The sequence below is a fragment of the Apus apus genome, unplaced genomic scaffold (assembly GCF_020740795.1).
Source record: "Apus apus isolate bApuApu2 unplaced genomic scaffold, bApuApu2.pri.cur manual_scaffold_30_ctg1, whole genome shotgun sequence".
Taxonomy (NCBI): Eukaryota; Metazoa; Chordata; class Aves; order Apodiformes; family Apodidae; genus Apus; species Apus apus.
In genome coordinates, this window is record NW_026248848.1 from 7,385 (window position 1) to 24,368 (window position 16,984).

Below are 16,984 nucleotides of genomic sequence, written 5' to 3' on the forward strand. Positions count from 1 at the left end.
GGCTTGAAGCCACCTGGTCTGGTGGGAGATGTCCCTGCCCGTGGCAGGATCTAGATGATCTTGAAGGTCTCTTCCAACTGAAACCATTCCAAGATTCCAGGAGGACGTTCCTCCACCACCAGGGTTCAAAGCATGACAGCCATGAAGCAGTCCATGAAGTTGCTTAACGTTGACCCTCAGAGTCTTCTTCAAGCCCAGGTGGCACTTTCTCCACTCAATCAGTCAATCATAGACATGTTCCTCTGGTTTAAATTACTCTTTTTATTTTTAAAACGCCCTTTTCCCCCCCTTTTCCACCAAAATTTTGAGAATTCCATTCCATAAGTCTCAGCTGGACAAGGTGCTGAGCCACCTCACATCAACCACCTAGAAAGGTTGGACCAGAAGATCCCTGAGGTCCCTTCCAATCTGGCATCCCACGATCCTACAATTACTCCTCTTTAACGGAACAAATCCGCAGGGTCGATTCTTTGTGTGAATTCTTGAAGAAAGGGTAAATTTCCCCAAAGAAGTCACAGTCTTTAAAGGTGAACATGATGGACGTGTCGGTCACGTTGTAAAAAGTCAGGATTTTCTCCTCCAAATTCAGGAAAACTCCAATTTTCTTGGGATTTTTCTGCACCACCAACCGTGTCCATGGCTCGGTTCTTGCCCAATAATCGTTAAAACTTAATCCCAGGACCCAAAATCCTTCTTTAGGTGACAGGGACATGATTCCTTTCCTTGGAGCAGATCTTCTGGCTACTCCCAAATCCCAGTTGTTGCTTTTTTCAACCTCCACCTCCCAATAGTGTTTCCCAGAGGAAAAACCTTGAGAGCCCAGGACACAGACGGTGGAGTCGAAACTCTCCTCATTTGGGGTCGTTTTTTGGGCTTGTGTTTGATGGGTGAAACTCTTCTTGTCCCCAGAAATAGACAAGTTTGGGTGGGCTGAGTCCTCATCCACCTGGATTTCATCTACCAAAAAATAAAATAAAATTGATATTTTGGGGCAAAGTGGGCAATTTGGGGGGTCCAAGTGGGAAAATTAAGGGTCAAAATGGACGATCTTGGGGTAAAATTGGCAATTTAGGGGGTCAAAGTGGGCAAATTTAGGGTCAAAATTAGCTGTTTCAGGGTCACAATGGACTATCTGGGTGTCCAGAAGGGCCAATTTGGGACTCAAATGGACTATTTTGGCATAAAATGTGTGATTTGGGAGCATCTAGATTGAGATTTAAGGACAACGTCGGCTATTTTGGGGTCAAAATGGATTATCTGCGTGTCCAAAAGGGAAAATTTGGGGTAAAATGGGCAATTTGGGGGGGCAAAACTAGAAATTTAGATTAAAATGGGCTATTTTAGAGTTCAAATGGAAGATTTGGGGGTTCAAATGGGCAATCTTGGGGTAAAATGGGCAACTTGGTGGGTCAAAGTGGGCAAATTTAGGGTCAAAATGGACTATTTCAGGGTCAAAATGGATGATCTTGGGGTCCAAAAGGCCCAATTTAGGGTAAAATGGACAATCTTGGGGTAAAGTGGGCAATATGGGGGGGCAAAACTGGAAATTTAGATTAAAATGGGCTATTTTAGGGTTCAAATGGAAGATTTGTGGGCTCAAAAGGCTGAATTTGGGACTCAAATGGATGATCTGGAGGTAAAATGGGAAATTTGGGGGCATCTAAATGGAAATTCAGGGTCAAAACGGGCTGTTTGAGAGTGAAAATGGATGATCTGGGTGTTCAAGAGGGCCAATTTGGGGTAAAATGGGCAATCTTGGGGTAAAATGGGGAGTTTTGGGGGTAAAATCTCCCTAGAACTGGAACAAAAGGCACTTCCAGGCTCAAAATCCAGCCCCTGCTCAGCTACTGGGGTAGTGAAAGATTTGAAGCCGTTAAATAAATCCATTAAATAAATATCTTAAATATTTACATCCAATACATCAATTATTTACCTGCGTTGTTACGAGCCTTCCTGAATTCTGAAAGGAAATCAAGGTGAAAAAGATTAAAGATGGTAAGAAAAAGACAAACTCTAAATATTAACTTTAAAAAAATTCCAACTCCAAGTTGGGAAATCTCAGATTGAGTTAAAAATTTAACAATTCAGGTCAATTAATCCTCAAATTTTGCTCTTGTTTTCTCAAGGCCTCTAGTGACCTGCAAGTTCTGAAGAAGGATCTGAAGCTGGGATGAGTTTTAGGACCAACTTCCTCCCTCAGGTCCCAATTTCCAGAAGGATCAGAAGCTGGGATGAGTTTTTGGGACCTCATGCCTCCCTCAGGTCCCAAGTTCCTGCCTTGATGGCATTTTAGGCAGGTGTCCCACCAGCCACACTCCACAACTGGAGTCAATCATGGAATGGATTGTGTTGGAAGGGACCTTCAAGACCATCTAGATCCAACCCCTGCATGGGCAGGGACACCTCCCACCAGCCCAGGTTGCTCCAAGCCCCATCCAACCTGCCCTTGGACACTGCCAGGGATGGGGCAGCCACAGCTGCTCTGGCCAGTGTCTCTCTTGGGCCATCACTTCTCCCCTTGGCTCAGCAGCAAGGACACAGAACCTTCACACCCAACCCCAAGCACCAGCACTTACCAATCTGCTTCTCAAGATGGGCTGAAAGACAAGGACACCAGAAATGGTGACTCCACAGCAGCTTTGGGAAGAGCCCCCCCAGAAAGGAAGACTCCAAAGCCACCCCACCAATGGCCACGGGGCAGTAAAAGCCAAGGCAATGAGCTGCCATGTGGAGCTTTGGGCACTGGCAGGAGGTCTCCATGGGACACTTGGGGGAGCAGGTGGCATTGGTGGGGTGTCCCTCCTCCCCCAGCCCAAGGTTCCTGGCCCAGGGGGGCATCAGAAGGACTCACCATTCCTTGCATGAAGTTCCTCTGGGCAGTCATCATGGTCCCAGGAGAAGAAGACATCAAGTCAGGGCAAGACCCACAAGGTCTACTCTGGGACTGGCCACCCCAGGGAAGGATGGCAAAGTCCTCTGGAGTGCTGGATGGTCCACCCTCATGGAGCTTCTCACCACCCTCCTTGGAGCTTCTCACCACCCTTCCTGGAGCTTCTCACCACCATCCTTGGAGCTTCTCACCACCCTTCCTGGAGCTTCTCACCACCCTCCTTGGAGCTTCTCATCATGTGGCTCTGACTGGGGTTCTTGCCACCAACCACAACCACCCACACCCGTGCCAGGACCTAGGGCTGGTCAGGGACCCAGGTTCTCCAAACCAGCAGCCACACTGTGGCCTTCCCCCAGCATCTTCCCTCAAATTCTCCTTCCTTCAACATCTCCTTCCTTCAACATCTCCTGCCCTCAACATCTGCCCTCACCATTTCCTGCCCTCACCATCTCCTTCCTTCACCATCTCCTGCCCCTCACCATCTCCTGCCCCTCACCATCTCCTGCCCTCACCACCCCCTTCCCTCACCATCTCCTTCCCTCACCATCTCCTTGCTTCATCATCTCCTGCCCCTCAACATCTCCTCCCCTCACCACCTCCTTCCCTCACCATCTCCTCCCCTCACCATCACCTTCCCTCACCACCTCCTTCCTTCAACATCTCCTTCCCTCACCATCTCCTTCCCTCACCATCTCCTTCCTTCACCATCTCCTTCCTTCACCATCTCCTTCCCTCACTATCTCCTTCCCTCATGCTCTTGCCTCCATCTCAGCCCCCACCAGCCTGGCCACCACCAGCCACCACCATGGCCACCCCAAATGTCACCAGTGACAAGGGCTGTGGCTGCCACTGGAGATCCTTTCCCCAGGAACCTTGGATGGAAGAAAGCAGGGGGAGATGGCCTCCAACCCAGTTGTCCCTCAGCCCTCCTGACACCTATCACACTCCCCCTGCATCTCTCCAGGCTGTCCCAGGGGTTGGAGGGAACTTCTCCTGTCCTGTCCCACCCTGGCACTGTCCCCCATGATCTTCTTCCACGCAGGGTCCCCAAGGACACAGCAACACTCACCCATCTCCTTCTGCTTTCCTGGAAGAAAAGAGGGGGAAGAATGAGCCAGAAGTTCTCACCCAAGACCCCAGGCAGAGAGGAGACAAAATCACCCCCTGAAGACCATGGGAGGGACAGGAGCAGCCAGGCCCTCATGTCACCATTGCCACCAGGGTCTGCAAGGAAGCCTTGCCCCAGAAGTCCTCAAACCAACTCCCAGGTTGTCCCTTTAGACCCTCAAATTGCCCGTTTTATCCCCAGATTGGCCATTTCAGTCCCAAATCCACCCTCTGGAACCCCCAGGCTGGCCATCTTGACCCTAAATTTCCAGTTCGACCCCCAGAATTGCCCATTTTACCCCCAAATCAGCCATTTGAGTCCCAAATGGGCCCTTTTGAACTCCCTAATCATCCATTTTGACCCCCAAAAAGCCCATTTAGACCCTCCATTTACATCTTCCCCTCCAAATTGCCCATTTTAGCCCCAAATTGCCCATTTTCCACCTAAATCGATCCTATTGACCCTCCAGACGGTCCATTTAGACCCTAAATAGCTCATTGTGACCCTCAAAATTGCCTCTTTTACCCCAAACTGGCCACTTGAGTCCCAAATTGGATCTTTTGACCCACACATTGTCTATTTGGACCTTGAAATAGCCCATTTTGACCCTCAAACTCAGACCCTCCGAATGTCCATTTAGACCCTAAATTTCCATTGCGACCTTCCAAACTGCCCATTTTACCCCCAAACTCTCCATTTCAGCCCCAAATCGGCCCTTTTGAACCCCCAGACTGGCCATCTTGACTCTGAAATAGCCCATTTTCACCCCCAGAATTGCCCATTTTACCCCCAAATCAGCCATTTGAGTCCCAAATTGGCCCTTTCCACTTCCAGATTGTCCACTTTGATCCTGAAGTAGCCTGTTTTGACTCTAAAATGACATTTTACCCCTCCAAATTCCCCTTTTGGCCACCCAATTGGCCATTTTACCACCAAATTGCCCATTTTGCCCCCACGCTGACCCTGTTGAACCCACAGACTGTCCATTTGGACACTGAAATCGCCCGTTTTGACCCTCAAATCGCCATTTTTGACCCCTCCCACCTTGCCCTTTTCACCCCTGACTTGCCCCGTCTCAGCCCCACAGTGGCCCTTTGGAGGGAGGGGGGACAGGGACACAGCACATCCCTCCTCCAGACCACGGGACCAGCTGCTGGAGACCCTCCAGAACCTGACCCAGCACCAGCCCCACCGTGTCCTTCTGGGCACAGCATGGGGGGCTTCGCAAGGCAGAGTTGACCTGACACCCCCACATCCCACCCAGCCAGGACCTCCCCAGGCTCTGCAGACCTTCTACTCACCTTCCTCTGCATCCTGGGATGTCCTGAGTTGGGTCTGGAGCTCCTCTGGAAAGGAGAGGCAGAGAGAAAGAGGACAGTCCTCATGGAATGGTTTGGGTTGGATTGAAGTAAAAGACCATCCAGTTCCAACCCCCCTGCATGGGCAGGGACACCTCCCACCAGCCCAGGCTGCTCCAAGCCCCATCCAACCTGCCCTTCAACACTGCCAGGGATGGGGCAGCCACAGCTTCTCTGGCCAGTATCTCTCTTGGGCCACCACTTCTCCCCTTGGCTCAGCAGCAAGGACACAGAACCTTGAGCACAGAGCCCAGTTATCAAGAGGGCTCCTCAGACACAAGAACATCCCACCAGCCCCTGGTGAACACCCCCTGGGCTAGAAGACCAGCCAAGCACCCCAGGACAGGACCACCCTGGACCTATCAGTTCTCCACGGATGAGGTTCCACCATGGGCAGGCAAGGACACCCAACCCCAAGCACCAGCACTTACCAATCTGCTTCTCAAGATGGGCTGAAAGACAAGGACACCAGAAATGGTGACTCCACAGCAGCTTTGGGAAGAGCCCCCCCAGAAAGGAAGACTCCAAAGCCACCCCACCAATGGCCACGGGGCAGTAAAAGCCAAGGCAATGAGCTGCCATGTGGAGCTTTGGGCACTGGCAGGAGGTCTCCCTGGGACACTTGGGGGAGCAGGTGGCATTGGTGGGGTGTCCCTCCTCCCCCAGCCCAAGGTTCCTGGCCCAGGGGGGCATCACAAGGACTCACCATTCCTTGCATGAAGTTCCTCTGGGCAGTCATCATGGTCCCAGGAGAAGAAGACATCAAGTCAGGGCAAGACCCACAAGGTCTACTCTGGGACTGGCCACCCCAGGGAAGGATGGCAAAGTCCTCTGGGCTGCTGGATGGTCCACCCTCATGGAGCTTCTCACCACCCTCCTTGGAGCTTCTCACCACCCTTCCTGGAGCTTCTCACCACCCTCCTTGGAGCTTCTCACCACCCTCCTTGGAGCTTCTCACCACCCTTCCTGGAGCTTCTCACCACCCTCATGGAGCTTCTCACCACCCTTCCTGGAGCTTCTCACCACCCTCATGGAGCTTCTCACCACCCTCCTTGGAGCTTCTCATCATGTGGCTCTGACTGGGGTTCTTGCCACCAACCACAACCACCCACACCCGTGCCAGGTCCCAGGGCTGGTCAGGGACCCAGGTTCTTCAAACCAGCAGCCACACTGTGGCCTTCCCTCAGCATCTTCCCTGACCATCTCCTTCCTTCAACACCTCTTTCCTTCAACATCTCCTGCCCTCAACATCTGCCCTCACCAATTCCTGCCCTCACCATCTCCTGCCCTCAACATCTCCTGCCCTCAACATCTCCTGCCCCTCAACATCTCCTGCCCCTCACCATCTCCTGCCCTCACACTCTTGCCTCCATCTCAGCCCCCACCAGCCTGGCCACCACCAGCCACCACCATGGCCACCCCAAATGTCACCAGTGACAAGGGCTGTGGCTGCCACTGGAGATCCTTTCCCCAGGAACCTTGGATGGAAGAAAGCAGGGGGAGATGGCCTCCAACCCAGTTGTCCCTCAGCCCTCCTGACACCTATCACACTCCCCCTGCATCTCTCCAGGCTGTCCCAGGGGTTGGAGGGAACTTCTCCTGTCCTGTCCCACCCTGGCACTGTCCCCCATGATCTTCTTCCACGCAGGGTCCCCAAGGACACAGCAACACTCACCCATCTCCTTCTGCTTTCCTGGAAGAAAAGAGGGGGAAGAATGAGCCAGAAGTTCTCACCCAAGACCCCAGGAAGAGAGGAGACAAAATCACCCCCTGAAGACCATGGGAGGGACAGGAGCAGCCAAGCCCTCATGTCGCCATTGCCACCAGGGTCTGCAAGGAAGCCTTGCCCCAGAAGTCCTCAAACCAACTCCCAGGTTGTCCCTTTAGACCCTCAAATTGCCCGTTTTATCCCCAGATGGGCCATTTCAGTCCCAAATCCACCCTTTGGAACCCCCAGGCTGGCCATCTTGACCCTAAATTTCCAGTTCGACCCCCAGAATTGCCCATTCTACCCCCAAATCAGCCATTTGAGTCCCAAATGGGCCCTTTTGAACTCCCTAATCATCCATTTTGACCCCCAAAAAGCCCATTTAGACCCTCCATTTACATCTTCCCCTCCAAATTGCCCATTTTAGCCCCAAATTGCCCATTTTCCACTTAAATCGATCCTATTGCCCCTCCAGACGGTCCATTTAGACCCTAAATAGCCCATTGTGACCCTCAAAATTGCCTCTTTTACCCCAAACTGGCCACTTGAGTCCCAAATTGGATCTTTTGACCCACACATTGTCTATTTGGACCTTGAAATAGCCCATTTTGACCCTCAAACTCAGACCCTCCGAATGTCCATTTAGACCCTAAAATTTCCATTGTGACCCTCCAAACTGCCCATTTTACCCCCAAACTCTCCGTTTCAGCCCCAAATCGGCCCTTTTGAACCCCCAGACTGGCCATCTTGACTCTGAAATAGCCCATTTTCACCCCCAGAATTGCCCATTCTACCCCCAAATCAGCCATTTGAGTCCCAAATTGGCCCTTTTGAACTCCCTAATCATCCATTTTGACCCCCAAAAATCCCATCTGGACCCTCCATTTACATCTTCCCCTCCAAATTGCCCATTTTAGCCCCAAATTGCCCATTTTCCCCCCAAATCAACCCTTTTGACCCTCCAGACGGTCCATTTAGACCCTAAAGAGCCTATTGTGATCCCCAGAACTGCCCATTTTACCCCCAAACTCTCCGTTTCAGCCCCAAATCAGCCCTTTTGAACCCCCAGACTGGCCATCTTGACTCTGAAATAGCCCATTTTCACCCCCAGAATTGCCCATTTTACCCCCAAATCAGCCATTTGAGTCCCAAATTGGCCCTTTCCACTTCCAGATTGTCCACTTTGATCCTGAAGTAGCCTGTTTTGACTCTAAAATGACATTTTACCCCTCCAAATTCCCCTTTTGGCCACCCAATTGGCCATTTTACCACCAAATTGCCCATTTTGCCCCCACGCTGACCCTGTTGAACCCACAGACTGTCCATTTGGACACTGAAATCGCCCGTTTTGACCCTCAATTTGCCAGTTTTGACCCCTCCCACCTTGCCCATTTCACCCCTGACTTGCCCCGTCTCAGCCCCACAGTGGCCCTTTGGAGGGAGGGGGGACAGGGACACAGCACATCCCTCCTCCAGACCACGGGACCAGCTGCTGGAGACCCTCCAGAACCTGACCCAGCACCAGCCCCACCGTGTCCTTCTGGGCACAGCATGGGGGGCTTCGCAAGGCAGAGTTGACCTGACACCCCCACATCCCACCCAGCCAGGACCTCCCCAGGCTCTGCAGACCTTCTACTCACCTTCCTCTGCATCCTGGGATGTCCTGAGTTGGGTCTGGAGCTCCTCTGGAAAGGAGAGGCAGAGAGAAAGAGGACAATCCTCATGGAATGGTTTGGGTTGGATTGAAGTTAAAGACCATCCAGTTCCAACCCCCCTGCATGGGCAGGGACACCTCCCAGCAGCCCAGGTTGCTCCAAGCCCCATCCAACCTGCCCTTGGACACTTCCAGGGATGGGGCAGCCACAGCTGCTCTGGCCAGTGTCTCTCTTGGGCCACCACTTCTCCCCTTGGCTCAGCAGCAAGGACACAGAACCTTGAGCACAGAGCCCAGTTATCAAGAGGGCTCCTCAGACACAAGAACATCCCACCAGCCCCTGGTGAACACCCCCTGGGCTAGAAGACCAGCCAAGCACCCCAGAACAGGACCACCATGGACCTATCAGTTCTCCACGGATGAGGTTCCACCATGGGCAGGCAAGGACACCCAACCCCAAGCACCAGCACTTACCAATACCCCAAGCACCAGCACTTACCAATCTGCTTCTCAAGATGGGCTGAAAGACAAGGACACCAGAAATGGTGACTCCACAGCAGCTTTGGGAAGAGCCCCCCCAGAAAGGAAGACTCCAAAGCCACCCCACCAATGGCCACGGGGCAGTAAAAGCCAAGGCAACGAGCTGCCATGTGGAGCTTTGGGCACTGGCAGGAGGTCTCCCTGGGACACTTGGGGGAGCAGGTGGCATTGGTGGGGTGTCCCTCCTCCCCCAGCCCAAGGTTCCTGGCCCAGGGGGGCATCAGAAGGACTCACCATTCCTTGCATGAAGTTCCTCTGGGCAGTCATCATGGTCCCAGGAGAAGAAGACATCAAGTCAGGGCAAGAGCCACAAGGTCTACTCTGGGACTGGCCACCCCAGGGAAGGATGGCAAAGTCCTCTGGGGTGCTGGATGGTCCACCCTCATGGAGCTTCTCACCACCCTCCTTGGAGCTTCTCACCACCCTTCCTGGAGCTTCTCACCACCCTCATGGAGCTTCTCACCACCCTCCTTGGAGCTTCTCATCATGTGGCTCTGACTGGGGTTCTTGCCACCAACCACAACCACCCACACCCGTGCCAGGTCCCAGGGCTGGTCAGGGCCCCAGGTCCTCCAAACCAGCATCCACACTGTGGCCTTCCCCCAGCATCTTCCCTGACCATCTCCTTCCTTCAACATCTCCTTCCTTCAACATCTCCTGCCCTCAACATCTGCCCTCACCATTTCCTGCCCTCACCATCTCCTTCCTTCACCATCTCCTGCCCTCACCACCCCCTTCCCTCACCACCTCCTTCCTTCAACATCTCCTTCCCTCACCATCTCCTTGCTTCATCATCTCCTGCCCTCAACATCTCCTGCCCCTCAACATCTCCTGCCCCTCACCATCTCCTCCCCTCAACATCTCCTTCTTTACCATCTCCTTCCCTCACCACCTCCTGCCATCACCACCTCCTGCCATCACCATCTCCTTCCCTCACCACCTCCTTCCCTCACCATCTCCTTCCTTCTACATCTCCTTCCCTCACTTTCTTGCCTCCATCTCCCACCAGCCCAGGTTGCCCCAAGCCCCATCCAACCTGCCCTTGGACACTTCCAGGGTTGGGGCAGCCACCTTCAAGATCATCTAGTGGATCATCCAGGTGGGCTTTAAAATCCCTTCCAAACCATTCCGTGATCTAAAGACCAGCCAGTCCCACCCCCTGGGCTAGAAGACCAGACAAGCACCCCAGAACAGGACCACCCTGGACCTATCAGTTCTCCATGGATGAGGTTCCACCATGGGCAGGCAAGGACACCCAACCCCAAGCACCAGCACTTACCAATCTGCTTCTCAAGATGGGCTGAAAGACAAGGACACCAGAAATGGTGACTCCACAGCAGCTTTGGGAAGAGCTCCTGTCTCAAAAAGGAGGACTCTAAAGCCACCCCACCAATGGCCATAGGGCACTGAATCCCAAGCCAATGAGCCCCTGATACCATGTGGAATCTTTAGGCACTGGCAGGAGATCTCTGTGGGGCACTTGGGCAACAGGAACATCCCACCAGCCCCTAATGAGTGCACCCTGGGCCAGAAGAACAACCACAGAACCCAGAACAGGGCCATTCTGGCACAGACAAGTCTCCACTGATGGTCTTGCACCATGGACAGGTTATGACACTAACCTCAACCACCCACACTTACCTTTCTGCCTCTGGAGATGGGCTGAAAGACAAAGACAACATACATGGTAACTCCACAGCAGCTTTGGGAAGATCCCCCCAAAAAGGAAGAACTAAAATCCAGCACACAGAGTGTCCCAGGGATGGTTCTTCACTGCCAAGGAGTCCTGGGCATCGGGGCAAGAACTCACCTTGTAAGATAATGAGTGGAAGCAAGTAGATTATCCAGAAAGGGTTGATGTTTTCTGAAAAAGGCAGAAAACCCAATTAAAAATTACCAAAATTGTCCTAGAGTTGATCACACGTGTAGACAGAGTGGCCACGGGGTCACACAGTCTGTTGACATGGTCAGCAGAAGAGCACTCTCAGTCCTGGGTGGATGGTAGGACTTGGTGACCCCAACGTTGGGCTCAGCCTTATGGTTGGTAGAGGAAGATGAAACATCCGAGAGGAAAGAGAGGAAGAAAAACAGCCTGTAGGGGTCTGAGAGATGTGGAGATGGTGCTGAGGGACATGGTTTAAGCACTGGACTTAGTAGAATTGGGTTAAAAGTTCGTAGAGTTGGGTTATGGGTTGGTAGAGTTGGGTCATTGGTTGGTGGAGTTGGGTTGTGGTTGGTAGAGCTGGGTTGTGGTTGGTGGAGTTGGGTTGTGGTTGGTAGAGCTGGGTTGTGGTTGGTGGAGTTGGGTCATTGGTTGGTGGAGTTGAGTTATGGGTTGGTGGAGTTAGGCTGTGGTTGGTAGAGTTGGATTGTGGTTGGTAGTGTTGGGTTATGGTTGGTGGAGTTGGGTTATGGTTGGTGGAGTTGGGTTATGGTTGGTGGAGTTGGGTTATGGGTTGGTAGAATTGGGTTATGGGTTGGTGGAGTTGTGTTGTGGTTGGTAGAGCTGAGGTTGTGGTTGGTGGAGTTGGATTAATGGTTTGTAGAGATGGGTTGTGGTTGGTGGAGTTGGGTTGTGGTTGGTAGAGTTGGGTTGTGGTTGGTAGAGTTGGGTTGTGGTTGGTAGAGTTGGGTTGTGGTTGGACTCTTAAAGGCCTTTTCCAACAAGAACCATTCTGGGATCCTGTGAATGCCAAAGCACATGAAATAAGTCTCAACTGCCATGTACCTGCCTGGTGAGCAATCTGTGGACTGCTGTCCTTCTCAGTGGCCACAAAAGAAGGTGGTAGTTGTCCACAGGGCATCTCAATGGAGCTTTCTATTTCAAAAATATTGTCCATCTCCTGGAGGATGCTGGTCTGAGCCAGTGCAGATAGATCTTCTCCTTGGGGATTAAGCCACATCACTTTGGGGTCTATGTAGGAACCTCTTGTTCTGCCCTTGTAGGTGCAAGTGCTCGACTGTGGCAGAAGAAGTTCATTCATGGAACCTGGAACAGAAGGAACAGAAGACCATCACACCTGGTGGACACAGGAACACCAAGGAGATCCCTGGAAAGGATCTCCCAGAAGTTCTTCACTAGGAGGGTGGTGAAACCCTGGCCCAGGTTGCCCAGAGAGGTGGGGGAGGCCCCATCTCTGGAGACATTCAAGGTCAGGTTGGACAGGGCTCTGAGCAACCTGGTCTAGTTGAAGATCTCCCTGCTGGATGACCTTGAAAGGTCCCCTCCAACCCAACCCAGTCCATGATTCCATGATCTCTAATTGAAACCCTCAAGCATTTAGAGAGTCCTGAGAACTTCCAGTGTGAAACTGGTTTGAGCCAGGACGGAACCACTTTTCCTTCTAGTAATTTTACTTTCGAGTTAAATCTCTTCTAAGTAGCTTCACAATCTGGAATGAACATGTTTTCCATGAACATGTCTTCTTCTAGGACTGATAATTCTCCAAGTTTGTAGTTTCTGGTGGAGAATGGTGTGGAGAACCAAGGCCACTGGTTGGGTCTCCTCAACTTCTTCTACTCCAGAAACAAAAAGGGTCACAGCTATAACCCTGATGTGAGGAGAAGTGGAGCAGAGAGGTGACCAAAATTAACCAAATTAATTATTCCATCCCATCATACTTGGGAAAAACTAATATGCTTTTAGAAAGAACTAGAGACTTGTAGTGAAACAGGAGGCCAGAAGGAAAACTTCTCTTTAAACCACCTGCCTGATCATGAGACCAGACAAGATCGTTATTATAGAATCATCATCAAACAGTTTGGGTTGGAAGGACCTTAAAGACCATCTACATCCAACCCCCTGCATGGGCAGGGACACCTCCCAGCAGCCCAGGCTGCTCCAAGCCCCATCCAACCTGCCCTTCAACACTGCCAGGGATGGGGCAGCCACAACCCCCCTGGGAAACCTGCTCCAGTGTCTTAGATGGTGGCCAAGAAGCTCTTCCCATCCAGAAGTGATGCAGCCCATGGCTCCAGGTGAGAAGGTAAAACCAGGAGAGAGGACAATAAAGAGAGGCCAACAAGGAGAGGACAATACTCACATTCAGACTGTTAAAAACAGGAGAAAGCCAAGAGCTCCTCAAGCTATGGCTGAACTTTGCCCAAAGAAGCAGAGCAGGGAGAAGAGGGTTCTCAGCACCATCCTGAGTGCTTAACACCTGGTTACATGGTGTTCTCCTGGAGATGCCACCAGGCCAACCCAAACCTCTATTACCCAACAACAAAGTTTTCTCCTGGAGGGGAAGATTCTGCAGGGCTTCAGAGAAGGTGTCAGGATCTATCCAAGAATGGAAAGGTCTGAATCCCTCAACCCATCAGAAGCAGATGTAGAAACGTGACCTACCTGAGAGGCTGATCTTGGATTCGATGAGTCTGACCACACACACCACATCTATAGCATCACAGGGCACTTCAATGGTGCTTTGCACCACAAAATGGTCCTTCTCACTCCAGGTGACGTTGGTCTTGGCCTCCACGTTTAGTGTGTCTCCTCCATAGTTGGTCCAGGTGATGTCAGGCTTTGGGTACCATCGTTTTGACCTACACGTGTAGCGACACCAACTGTCCTCTTGTAGATCCCTGGCCAGAGTGGGCTGGTGACCAATGGCTGCAACCATTGGGTGAATGAGGATGAAACAGAGTTAATAGAGTCGCTGCAAAAACAACTACAAAACCAGCAAAATAATCCAGAAACCCCTCAACGTGTTCCTCTACAAATCCGTAGCTCATAAAACCAACCGTGGTTGGTCAGATCAAAGGGGTCATTTGCCTGGACTCCAAGGGTGGTGAGCACTGGAGCAACTCACCACAGAGGCTTGGAGAACCCCAGTACCTTCCAGGAAAGCTGGGAAGGGACTTTGGATGAGGGCAGGGAGTGATGGGGTGAGGGGGGATGGATTTAAACTGGAAGAGGAACATTTAGGTCAGACACGAGGAGGAAATTCTTCACTCGGAGGGTGGTGGAACTGGTTGCCCGGGGAAGCTGTGAAAGCCCCATCCCTGGAAACATTCAAGGGCAGAGATCTCCTACCTGTGACATCCAGGTGAGCAGCAGCCTCCTGTGTGACAGCACTGCCATTCACTGCACACACATATGTCCCCTCGTCACCCACTGTCACCCTCCAGATGATCAGCAGGAATGTTCTCCTCTGCCAGCGTCCCGCGATCCTCCTCTGCTCTCCCTCCTGGCCCTGCTCCACCACCCCCTCCAGGCTGGGGGAGGAGCACAGTGGGGCATCCCTCCCCTTCTCCATCTTGTACCAGAGAACCTTGGTGGTGGAGGGGACATCCTCAGCCAGCTGGCAGGACAGGGTCACCTGTTCTCCCACGCGGGCAGAGGACGGTTCGATGACAACGGTGACAGGCCCTTCACCTGCAGGGGAGAGGTGGGAACAAATCCATTGGTTTTTATCCATGAGTGTAGGATTTCCATAGGTCAATCCAAACCAGGAAGCTCAGCTCTATGGTAGAACCTCACAGTCCCTTAGAACAGGGAGGACAAGGTCTTGGGTCAACACTACCAAGGTCTTGGGTCAACACGACCAACCCCTCCAGGTACAAACACGTTTTACAGTCCCTAAATTCCTTGGGTTTATATCATGGAATAGTTTGGGTTGGAAGGGACCTTCAAACTCATCTAGTTCCAACCTCCCTGCATGGGCAGGGACACCTCCCACCAGCCCAGGCTGCTCCAAGCCCCATCCAACCTGCCCTTCAACACTGCCAGGGATGGGGCAGCCACAGCTTCCCTGGGCAACCTGGGCCAGGGTCTCACCACCCTCAGGGTGAAGAATTTCCTCCTGATATCCAACTTAAATCTCCTTCTTCCCATTCTGATCCATTACCTGTCAGTTGTTTCATGTACTTGTGGACCATACTCAACTTATCCAGAAGGACAACAGGAACTCTGGGGTGAGGACTGTGAACCCAAGCTAGGAGCAAGTCCCCTTGCATCTAGGAGCTAGATGATCTTCAAGGTGGCTGCCCCATCCCTGGAAGTGTCCAGGAGCAGGTTGGATGGGGCGTGGAGCTTGGGATGATAGGAGGTGTCCCTGCCCACGCAGATTTGGGACTAGGGGACCTTAAATGTCCCTTCCAACCCAAACCATTCCATGATTCCAGTGCATTTGTTTCTTGAGGGACATGAACTGAGGTCCAGGTGTGACATCCCAGGACATCCCAGTTATCCCAGCATAACTCCAGCCAAGCTGGATCCCAGGAGAGAGTTTCTTACCTGGAAGTAACCTCCACATTATAACACATAATGCATGACCAATCAGCAGGCATATCAGGGTCCTTTTTGAGCACTTATTCCAGAAGTTCTCCACAACCATCCTGTGGGTGAAGACAAATTGTTTCTGTTCCCCCTGGCAATGGGTGATGGGCTGTGAAAATGAGACAGAAATCCCAAAAGGAATCACAGAATTTTTTTGGTTGCAAGAGGCCTTAAAAATCATCGAGTTTCAACCCTCCCTGCACGGGCAGGGACACCTCCCACTGGAACAGGCTGCTCAGAGCCCCAACCAACCTGCCCTTCAGCGCCTCCAGGGATGGAGCCCCCACAACATCCCTGGGCAGCCTGTTCCAGTGTCTCCCCACCCCCACACTGAATAATTTCCACCTGATCTCCAACCTAAATCTCTCTTCTTTCAGCTCAAAACCATTACCCCTTGTCCTCTCACTACAAGTCCCTGGAAAAAGACCCTCCCCAACTTTCCTGGAGCCCCTTCAGGTACTGGAAGGCCACTATGAGGTCCCCCCCAGAGCCTTCTCTCTTTCAGACTGAACAACCCCAACTCCCTCAGCCTGTCCTCATCAAAGAGCTGCTCCAGCCCCTGGATCATTTTCGTGGCCCTTCTCTGGACATGTCCCAACAGCTCCACATCTTTCCTGTGCTGGGGGCACCAGGGCTGGACCACGTTCTAGGTGAGGTCAGACCTGTTGGCCACACTTCTTTTGATCCAGCCCAGGATGGAGTTGGCCATCTGGGCTGCAACTGCACGTTGGTGGCTCATGTCCATCTCTTGATCCACTAGGACCCCCAGGTCCTTTTCCACAGGGCTGCTCTCCAGCCTGACCTCCCCCAGCCTGTGTTCATACCTGGGGTTACCTGGGCCCAGGTGCAGGACCCTGCACTTGCCCTCGTTCAACCTCATGAGGTTCACCCAGGCCCACTTCTCCAGCTTGCCCAGGTCCCTCTGGATGACATCCCATCCCTCTGGCCTGTCAACCACACCACCCAGCTTGGTGTCATCAGCAAATTGCTGAGGGTGCTCTCAATGCCACCGTTAATGTCCTTAATGAAGATATTAAACAACACTGGGCCATAATGACCCCTGAGGGGCACCACTTGTCACTGTTTTCCATCTGGACTTAGAGCCATTGACCACTACCCTCTGGACACCACCACCTAGCCAGTTTTTTATCCATCTTGTCCTCCTGAGACAGAAGGGAATGAATCTTGTTAAAGGCAGAAACTCAGTGGTAGAACTTCTGCCTCCTGTGGCCAGACCCTGTGGGACCACATCATGCTGGTGGGGACCAGCTGGCACAGGAGGGTCTGGGACACTGGGTTGGATGAGGATGTGAGGGAGACTCCCAGAAAATTCTGTTTTCAACCAAAGCTCAACAAGGCCAAGGGCAAGGTTCTGCACCTGGGTGAGGGCAATCCCAAGCACAACTACAGGTTGGCTGGGGGATGGAGGGAGAACAGCCCTGAGGAGGG

At 52.3% G+C, this 16,984-nt stretch overlaps 1 protein-coding gene across 1 annotated transcript; it reads right to left on the bottom strand.

Annotated features, from left to right (window-relative positions):
• Nucleotides 1–430: 430 nt before the first annotated feature.
• On the bottom strand, nucleotides 431–15,135 carry LOC127396173 (butyrophilin subfamily 2 member A1-like). The gene is made up of 16 exons (XM_051643779.1): nucleotides 15,105–15,135; nucleotides 14,291–14,632; nucleotides 13,604–13,867; nucleotides 11,987–12,247; nucleotides 11,069–11,122; nucleotides 10,900–10,920; nucleotides 10,538–10,558; nucleotides 9,218–9,238; nucleotides 8,705–8,749; nucleotides 7,032–7,049; nucleotides 5,788–5,808; nucleotides 5,300–5,344; nucleotides 3,960–3,977; nucleotides 2,577–2,597; nucleotides 1,934–1,960; nucleotides 431–957 (listed from the first exon to the last, which is right to left on the bottom strand). Exons 1-16 carry the CDS (start codon nucleotides 15,133–15,135, stop codon nucleotides 431–433), a joined length of 1,737 nt encoding a protein of 578 aa, XP_051499739.1.
• Between the last annotated feature and the right edge of the window lie 1,849 nt (nucleotides 15,136–16,984).